General features: G+C 36.8%; 1 protein-coding gene across 2 annotated transcripts; it reads left to right on the top strand.

Moving 5' to 3' along the window:
* LOC109833829 (GATA transcription factor 18-like) lies at nt 851–8,706 on the top strand. 2 transcript variants are annotated; one of them, XM_020401656.1, is made up of 8 exons: nt 851–1,158; nt 3,167–3,238; nt 3,321–3,457; nt 6,122–6,241; nt 6,392–6,497; nt 7,335–7,403; nt 7,492–7,518; nt 8,243–8,706. In XM_020401656.1, exons 1-8 carry the CDS (start codon nt 1,072–1,074, stop codon nt 8,276–8,278), a joined length of 654 nt encoding a protein of 217 aa, XP_020257245.1. In that variant the 5' UTR covers nt 851–1,071; the 3' UTR covers nt 8,279–8,706. The 2 variants fall into 2 exon arrangements, with proteins under 2 accessions (XP_020257245.1, XP_020257244.1); XM_020401655.1 differs by having other exon boundaries at nt 7,492–7,586.

Raw genomic sequence — 10,599 nt, 5'->3', positions numbered from 1 at the left:
CTCCATGAAAAAAAAAACTTTAAGTCTACAAACCATTTGACAAATATTATTCAATGTATGCATGTGCGCATACTTATACTTGCCATGTACACTATAAACATTTGATAAACTTTTTATATAATATATTTCATAAACCAGTGTATTGATGTAGGAATTTAACTTAATAGGTAATGTGATGGGTTGAAAAGAATGGATAACCGTATTTTATAGTGCAGAGATGAAAAAGAGGTTGATGAAAAAGAGGTTACGTAAAGGGAAAAATAAAAGAGTGGTTAGTTAATTGGATCCATAATATATGCATTTAGTTAAATAAAATATGGAATCTTTAAGAGCCTTAAAAAACTAATTAGATCTTATTATTATGATGGTGGTTTAATTAATTTAATTTAAGACTCATTGAATGAGATTTTGAGATAAATTTAATAAAAAATTATTGATGTCAAATTAGAATTATCAAAATTGAGACTGATAAAAAGGACAATAAAAAGGTTTAGCATTCCTAATCATTTTTTATATGTAGTAGTATAGTATAATATAATATGATATGAATAAGTGGAAAGTGAGTGATTAAGTGCTATTTAACCCGAAATGAATCGCCTCGCGCACACAAAAATCGCACATGAAGAACCCGCTGATGCTCATCCGACGGCTGAGGCTCCAAGCAGTACACGATAAGCACCTCTAAAATCATCCACGTGCATTAGACGGTCCCAAGAGGCAGACGGGCACGGTGACCCGCAATCCGCTCGAGGATGCAGACGCGCACCCAGCAGTGGCCGCCAATCAGACCACGGCTCATTCCGCGTGTTTCGTAGTCATCAGGAAATCAAAATCAAGGCGCTGTGATCTCGCATCACCATCATCATCAACGTCATCATCGATTAGGCTTAGGGTTTTCGACTGGGCGGAGATGGCGGATCCGAACCCGCAGGAGGGACAGTTATACGGGCGATCAACGATGCATCCGCCGCCACCGTCGACTGCGGCGATGAGAGGGCGGACGGCGCGATCGTGGCCGGTGCCCGCGGGAGAACGATAACCAGCAGATTGCGGAGCGGGCGAAACGGGGCGATGCAGCTGATGGGATCGAATTCGAACCAGTTGACGCTCTTGTTTCAGGGCGAGGTCTACGTGTTCGAGTCGGTTACGCCTGAAAAGGTCCTGACTTTAAATTTTGGTTTAGTACTGCTGATATTTTACTGTTTGATTGATGAGTTTTCGTTCCAATAAGGTTAGTGAAGTCAGTATGAATTGAGTCAATGTGACCTTGTGATTAATTCTTAACAAAATTGAGCCTTGAGAGTATAAGATATTATATGAAATTACTGGAAGATGATTTTTTTAAAGTACTTAAGATCTGAGTCCAATTGATATACGGCAGTAAAGATAATGTGAAAATGACAAGCACACAATTTTTTGTGAATCATCTGTTTGAGGTGGAAGTGACAAATTAAGATTGATTGATGTGTATATGGATATGTATGGATATATAAATTTTCCTATTTGAGTGAAACGGTCGGAAACAGCCACCATGATCGATTAATAAGAGTTTAATAGTACATAAGAAGTACATAAGAAGGCCACGCACAAAGAATGCTAAGGCTAAATGTGGTCATAGAAGGAAAAACCCGAAATAAAAACTAAAAGAGCAAAATATAAACTTTAGTAAGGAACTGAACAAAACATATCTGCACACTGATCCGGCTACCTGCTGGAACTATGTCTCCAAATCCAACTCAGAGTCCTCATCCTGCCTTCTAAATGTGCTAGGAACAACACGAGAACCGTTATCTTAGAGCTCGTGATCACCTTCCAACCGCTGCATCAATCTCTCTATTGTGTCGGTTGATGGGTATATCAATCTTGTTTATTTTGCTGTTCACCTTATACTAAATACAGTAGCAATTAGTTTTCATTTCTTAAATTGACTTAAAAACCAAGTAGCTTGTAGTGTCAATGTGTGTATCGGTAGGGCATTGATCTGCAGTTGTGTTAAAGGGAAAGCACATGCATCATGAGACTATCTCCATTTGGATTAATGCTTATATTTGCCAAAAATTTTGTCTGCATTTCTTTAAAGGCTACCTGTGAGAATGCGCTTTGTTTATTTTATTTATTACGTTTGGTTGATTGATGTGACATATATGCGTGTTGGCCCAACTTTTTTGTACTGTGTTACCTAGTATATGTCAGAATATCAAGTATCGTACTACTTGAGTCCTCATGTCAAGCAATGCTTGAGATGAGCAATCTGAATCCCCTCATCAGGGAGGTATAATTCCTAACACAAGTAAATCCTAACATTGGAATCATGGAGAACTGTTGGTGTACTCGGCATAGAAAGCCATGTGGGTGCAGCGTAGGACCNATGTTAGAATCAAAACATAATTCATATGATGTTTAGGGAATTGATATATATAATAATGTTCTTTATATTAGGTTTACATCACTGTGACCGGTGTGCAGCTAAAATGCAACCAATTTTTTGTGTCAGTTGAATTGAAACGTCAGAATCCTCCTCTCTTCCACTACTACATGCTTGATCCACGAATAGGACATCCAATATCCAGAGCAGTTATCCTTCATGAAGACAATGAACTATAAAAGCATTAGAAAGCTTCACCTTCTATAATTGTGCAATTTTCTCCGCATTCATCTGTTCCATTTCGTATATCTATACGCCAGGTTACAAACTAACTAGCACCATAAAATGCAGGGTTGACGCCAATATATTTTCTTGTTCCACAAAAGAAAAGGTCGATAGGGCCACCAAGATAACTCTTTAAGCTAATTTTATTCTATGCATTTCCCCTTTTCTGCTAGTAATTCTAACACATCTTGAGAAGCTAACACTTGCTGGGCACAGTATGGATCAAACTTCAAGTCTGTAGGGTCAGCAGTTGCCCATGAACTTTAGGCTTCATATGCCGAATTGCTTGTGTCATATTTTCTGTTGTGCACCCCATCAACCATTGCTTGCATTATTTTCTGTTGTGCATTCTTAGTGGACATAGTGTCAACTGTCATACAAATCACTTTCCCTCATGTTTACTCATGTTTTTATGTGAGCTTCAACATAGTTCAAGACAGATCTAGTCAGTTAAACCTGTCTTTGCTTTTACTTGTACATGTTGAAGATGGTCTCTTTTGAATGGTTTCTCTACAGGTCCAAGCTGTTCTGCTGTTGTTGGGAGGATGTGAGTTACCTCCTGGTGTAGCTAATGCGGGATTTGACAGGGTACTACCACATTGCAAGGTTTTATAATTTTATTTTAGATACAACTTTCTTGTAGTCATTTTTAGAGTGCATACTATAACAGGGGTTTGATGATATACTTCGACGTACAAACATGCCCGCAAGAAGGATGGCTTCATTGATGCGGTTCCGTGAAAAGCGAAAAGAGAGAAACTTTGATAAGAAGATTCGTTATACTGTCCGGAAGGAGGTGGCTCTCAGGTAGGTAGGGGTTTTACTGCATGTTGTCTGTGAGAATTCAGTGGACTTATCTGCTAATTGGACAAACCTAAGGTATAGATATTTAAGTGCTTCTCATCTTTATTTGGTAGGCCCATAAGTATGCTGGGCTTTCATGCAATATATGGGCAATTGTGGAACTCTCATTCAATAAATCATGTAGTTCTGGATCCAATATTTCATCTAATGATTTAAGATTGAAACCGTCTTCTCAAACTACTGTTCCACTTGCTATTATGCTCACTTCAATTTATTCATGCCTTTTAGCACACACAAAGAGTGCATTTCTAGCTAAGTACTTTAAATATTTTTATTTTCTTCTTAGAAATAGAATTTGGAATTAATATTTTAAGAAGTGTTATTTTTTCTTCAAGAATTGAAGAGTCTAAAGTGTAGTCCCTTGTCTACGATACCCTCTTATAACTAAGCAGCAATCTCACGCTCTGCAATGGTGTCACCCATCACAGATGTATATTTTAAAAAAAGGAATACATGTGCACAAGAAATGCTACAAAAGTTCTATTTGTTGCATAGTGAAATTTATATTGGGAGTGAGATATTATTTTGATAATTCAAAACTTGAATTTATTGAGTTTTGATTCTTAAGTGGATCATTTATTTCACAGTGTACTTGGAGTAACCTATGAATTTATAATGGATTGGCAAATGGATCTCATAGGATATATTTCGAATTAGATCCTTTGCATTTTCATATGGAAATCATTTTAATTAGATGAACAAGAAATAGGCATTTTGAGTAAACGATATGAATTCAAACTTTACTTTGAATCAGATCTTTTGCATTTTCATATAGAAATCATTTTAATTGTATTAAGGCCAATTACTAGTATGATACTTTTGGAAAACCCTCAGTGAGATTCGTATTTTTATAAACTTTGGTGACCACAGGGTATTTTAATTGGACCTTTGTGCTAAATTGCCCCATTACTCTTACCGCCGGCCAAAAAGAAAAAAAAGAAAAAAAAGGGCAACAATATCACACGCAGCTCATGTGATGCATTTTGAAAAGTTTTAATGCTAATGTGGCTATATGTTAATGACGTGGCAGAGTTAGTTGAAGCATGTTAGAGTCATATGCTTCTCTCTCTTCGTATTCAAATTTGGGAATGAAATCCAAATTCACCCCTTTCATTCTCATCTTTAAATTGGGGATACAATTGAAATTAGGGGAAGCTCTATCACGTCTTCGTCAAGCTCTAGTTCAAATTCAAGAAGAGTTGGAGTTAATGTAAGAATGGATTACAATTTCAATAGTTTGAGTTGTATTAGGAGGCGGAATAATACCGCAAAGAGAAATGGGGTCAAAATTTATGTTCTTCTTTCACATCTCACAATCTCTCAGAGAATCTCTGCAACTGCCACCATGATTTCTCCCTCTCCCTCCCATTCAAAATTTTGGAAATTTTGGTGGAAATCGGCAAAGGAGCTATTTGGTTAATTTGAAAGTTTCAAGGTAGTTATAAACCCGCCATAAGAGGAGCCACACCTCTAATCCCTACCACATCAGCCTCAGATTATATCTAAAAAAAACCTCACATGAGCTGCATGTGATGTTCCCCTTTTTTTGGCCGGTGGCGAGAGTAGTGAGGCAATTTGGCACAAAGGTTCAGTTAAAATACCTTGTCATCGCCAGAGTTTATAAAATACCAATCTGTCGTTGATGGTGTTACAAAAATATCGATATGGTAATTTAGCCGTTGCATTAACAAGAAATAGGCATTTCGAGTACAAGATATGAATCGAAATTTACTTCTTGGAAAAAGACTTAGTATTATATAAGATAAAGTCATGTAGATTACCAAGCACTTAAAGCATATAGGAACTGTTAGAAATTATGGCAGAAGATTAAAGTAGAAAATCTTGAGCAAATTCATTAAACAATTTAAAAATTACAATTACGTATAAGCAAAAAACTGACAACTATAACTTCGTTTATGAATAATATCTAGAACTTGAGGTAAATAAAGAACACAAGGCTAATGGAAAATTAACAAACTAGTAGATTATGGTGCTAACCTAGAATAAACTTATATGAATGTTTTACACACAATAAAAAAAAAGGAAAGCTGTTAGTATGTAATATAAAAGATCTGAAGACGGACAGATTACTAACTTTTTAGCAAGATACAACTAATTTTTTTATGAAAACAGAGGCCAAATAGTTGTATAATAAATATTCTATTCATCCAGAACTTTCATTGTTCAATAACTATAACTAATATAGTTTGAAAATATGGTGACAACCGACACACCTATTTCATTGATAAAATTTTATCAAAATTAGTTTAAATTCATCAATTATAAAATTGTGTCAAGACTTTGTTATCATTTTTTTATTTTAGAAGTTCAATGACCTAATGATTTTAAGATGTCAATACCAACTATCCATTGGGAACCTTCTGAAAACCACAAAAATTGCCAATTCTGGTACTTAAAAGTATTCTGTAGTACTGATGTGGTAACCAAAGTTTCGAATTTGGTTTGGTACCATAGGAGAATGAGAATGTGTTCCTCACTGCTGTCACTCAGCATGTGTGTGTACATTGTTGATATCTTATTACTCTTTCTTCAAGTCAGAAGTGGTTTCCGATGCATGCTCCACTTATGTGAAAATTGCTGTGGCAGGATGCAGCGTCGGAAGGGGCAGTTTGTTGGGAAGGCAAATCCTCAGGAAGGGGCATTAGCCTCAACAAGCGGTGATCCTGATCAGAATCTGAACCAGGATGAGACTCGTCAAGATAACAAGTCCGTCCTGTCCTCATTTTTACTCTCATGGCATTTGTACATGATTATTCAGAAGATAATGTTGCTCCATGCATACATTTGAGAATTTATGTTCAGGTCTAGTTTCTTGCTTCAACTTTTTGAATTGGGTTCTTCAAATTGTCTGTCTAGATGTCAAAACTGTGGCATTAGCGAGAAGTTAACACCAGCAATGCGACGGGGACCGGCTGGTCCCAGATCTCTTTGTAATGCTTGTGGACTAATGTGGGCGAACAAGGTCGGTACTTTGGCTCACTGTCCTAGCTTAGCATGATATGGAGATCTTATGTTTTCATCTTTGATGACTATTAATCTCTGGTAACTGCTTTGAATCTTTGTCGATACAAATGTACAGTTTTCCAGGTTATGAGATCTTATACATAGAAATATGTTCATCCTTATTGCGGCAACTTTTTCAATTTTTCCTTTTATGGTTTCTTGAGGATAGAATGAGAGAAAATCATTTGTGATGGTTTCGCCACATTGAAACGAAGACCACAAATGCACAAATCAGAAGAGATGATAAGATTATAAGTATTGGAGCAAAGAGGATTAGAGGTATCATTTCTTCACCGGGCTTTGACCATGTCTCCCGAACAATTTCAGTACATATGGCGTGAGACGTTTCCTAAGAGAACTTGGGTTTAAGCAATTAAGTGACCAACCTCAAATATAACATTGAATTCTGTCTTTTTTGTCTCTCCACTGCAGTCACTACACGTGTATTAGATTGTCATCCTGCTTATGCAAATAATACCGAGTAGCACTTCTCCTACATGGGTCCTGATTTTCTAAATAATCCAATTGCTTTTGTGCTCTACTTACCTTTGTAGAACCTGAGATATCATGCTTGCGCATGGATGTTCTAGTATCTTTAGTACATATGCTCTCCTTCTTCATGCTGCGTCTAGAACCAATGAAAGTTGATCAAGTTAAGGGAAAGTGTTTATTGGAAAAAGGATCTTGTTAATCTAGTTTTGTGATACTCTGCATCATCTTTATTATCTGTTTCCAGGCAAATATTTACAACTATGAGGTTATGATGTTAATTCTATTTTTGTATTGGAATCTGTAGGGTACTCTAAGATGTCCCTCTAAGGTCCCTAAATGCAGCACATCAGATCCTGCCCATCCTGATGAGCATGTATATCTCTTTCTATTTTAAGTCTGACCGTAACCTACGTTTGGTTCCATCTAATGCCTGTTGATTATCGCTGTTGCTGTTTGCACAGGGTGAAGGCATCAACCAAGCGGTGGTGGTAGGTGATGGGAAAATGCTTCTTAATAACTCGAATGATGACGATTCTGCAGCGGCCCCTACTGAAATGTGTGGATATGTGTTGAAATAATCTTTCACAGAGCTCTTCTATAATGTAGAACGGACGAACTTCACAAAACGCCATAGATTATTTTTTAGGGGGTACCACAAACTGCTTTTATGAGAAAAAACTATCACAAACTTTTTCACTAAACCATCTTAAAAGTTATACGTGACACAGACATGAGATCTTTTAAGATATTCTTATTTAGACTTTTGCAATGAGATAATTGTTTAGTTGGAAAGTTTTGTAGTTAGATACATAAATTCACAAAAGCACCATGAAATATTTGGGGATTTGGAGGAAACTGCCCAAAACTTTTTTTTCTAAGACGACGACAATCTTTTTTCACTAAATAAGTAAATATATGTCCTTTTTTTGCCCTTATTTAGACTTTTGCAATAAGATAAATTAAGTTAGGAGGTTAAATATTAGCGTTTTAGACGTTTTAACTGTTATTAGGGGGGTTCTGCTTATTTTCAAAGTTTATGGCATTTTGATCTGATAAAATACTTTTTCTCTTTGAGAGGAAAAATGGGGCCTCAAACTCTGATAAAATACTTTATGCTAATCTCACGCAAAACCCTAATAGTTCACTGTGGTTTTGTAAACTTTACCCGTATAGGATTGCATCTGAACATCTCGTTTTCCTGTTTTGGTACAGAGAGGCAGCGGATATACCATCAGTTGTAGCAAATGAGATGCAAGAAGACCTTAAAGCTGAGCTATAGCGGCTGTGTTGCCTTCTGATACAGAAGTTCATATAGATTGCTGTGATTTAACATGTTGGAGCAGGATAATGACATAAAGGATGGCTGGAATCGATGCTTAGGGTAACATGTTTGTAATGTCTATTTCATGAGAGTAGGTGAATATACCTCTTGCACCCTTTTCCCCCCTTTCCCCTAATTTCAATTTTGAATGATAGCGGTCATAATTATGTCGTGAATTATGTTTAGATAGGGATGTGAGATGAGTATGAGCATTGAGGGAGGGAGATATTAGAAAGGTTTCCAAGTTGATGTATCATTGATTTTATGTCTCTTTTCATAAATGTCAAAAATGTACGTGGTGGATTGGGGTTTTGTAAAATGCGGTTTTGTGATTAAATGATCTCTATTTTCGACATTTTTTTTCAGTCGTGCGTGTCGAAAGGCTTAGACTTTTTGGTTTTGTGTCGCTGTGCATCATTTCGCACTAGATGAAAATTTGGACCTTTGTGATAAGGATCACGAGTCTTTCTTTTCCGAATGGTGTTTATTTGTGAATGTGCCCGTGCCCGCCTTCTTCAGCCGGCGAGCGTTTGACCCCTCAAAGAAAGAGAGGGGGGAAAGAAACCCTCTCCTCTTCTTTGCTTTGTTCAATCTGTTCGTAACAACGGGAAGCTGATCGGCACATTTCTGATGCGTGCATCAATCAAGAATCCAAGTGCAGAAATTCTACCTAGGAACAATATTATTTGATATTTGAGCTTGCAAAAGTTATTTAACAAGACTCTCTACAGAAATATATCCCTTTGCTGGTATGCTAGTCGAGCCTATTTGTAAAGGCTATAAGTTGGTTGCGTATACAGAGAAGTTCAAGGTTGACGGCTTCTATGTTGGCTTCTATGTCATCTTGCGAAGAATTTCCCCATAATGTCCTTCGATGGTGCACCAGGATTTCATACTATCTCCAAGTTATAACGCTTTCCCAATATTTCCAATAACGCTTCGCATTGTCTTTTAAGGTTGGGATCGATGGGTCCTTTTCTGTTTACTTGAGCCCGTGATTCTTCATTCAGGTGTCAACCTCCTGTGCAATTATGATTTTTTAGCGTGGTGAAAAACTCAATGCAGGCCCTTGTGTCTGTTTACAAGATTAATGACCTCTCCCATCCTCAGACACGATTTAAACTAAAGTCGAACGCTCAAGGGTAGTGTTGCGAGATCTAGCTTTCACAGGTTTCTTGTTCACCAGTGCAGAAGTGAAGCTGCTGCGAGGAAAGTTTTTGGGGATGATGGAGTTCCACACTATTGGGATCTCGCCACTAATTTTTCTGATGACCTTACGTGAATTTAACGTTACTGTTTGGTTTACGGGGAAACACAGAAAAGGAGTTTCCAAGAAATTCCAAGTCAGCCCAAGAAACTCATATTTCCGTTCTTGTTTTTTGGTTGGCATAAAAAAAAGAGAAAATTTCTTTGCGAAAGCTGACAAAAAAGTGTATGAAATGGAGAAAACGCATTTCTGACTTTTAGCTCAGAAATGGGCTGGAAAATCTAGCATGGTCAAATTGGATCACACTTGGAATTTTATCTTTCCCATTTTTGGGAATTCAACCAAATGACCCCCAGTTGCACTTGACGCCTTTACAAGAGTTTTTATGGCATAGGTCATATACTGACTCTGTAACACTGAGATGCTCAGTCTTTTGCGTTGTTTGCTATTGTGTTGTTGAAGGTTGACATGTATGTATGGAGATTTCCTATTGGATTCAGAGTTCACTGCTTAATTATCTTTGATAAGAATGGTGAATTACTTCTTAATTACTTCCTTTTTCTGCTAGCCTCAGGCTCTATGATATCAAACTGTTAATTTTATTCTTTTGTTGCATGTACATATGTTATCTTTTTTGCAGTATTCATTTAGTTTTCTGGTGCGTGTTTTCTAGCTTTCAGTTTGGTTCCAGTTTTTTCTGCTGATATTTTGAGACTAATGTCTTTCAATGCTTGTCATCTACAAATCAGACAGAAGCTGTGGGTTGCCTCTATTGAGAATTTAGGTTTAAATATCTTATCCTAATTCTTTAAAAACAAAGACGTTATGATTATTATGATATGCCTATAATAAATTTGTATTGTTTTTTTGGCACCTGTTCATATAACCAAATGATCTGGCAATAAGCACAAAGAATTTTTCCTTTCTTTTCTCACTCCTCTTACTCGGGTTAGAAGTTTTCCGAATAGTAGTCATTGCGTTTTATAATGAATCTAATATTTGGATGTTCGACTACAGTTTTTTTAAAGGGGCATGCTGCGT

The sequence above is a fragment of the Asparagus officinalis genome, chromosome 3, assembly GCF_001876935.1.
Source record: "Asparagus officinalis chromosome 3, Aspof.V1, whole genome shotgun sequence".
In the NCBI taxonomy this organism is placed as follows: Eukaryota; Viridiplantae; Streptophyta; class Magnoliopsida; order Asparagales; family Asparagaceae; genus Asparagus; species Asparagus officinalis.
Note: the sequence above shows the minus strand (reverse complement) of the source record. Positions and strands in the feature narration are given on the sequence as shown.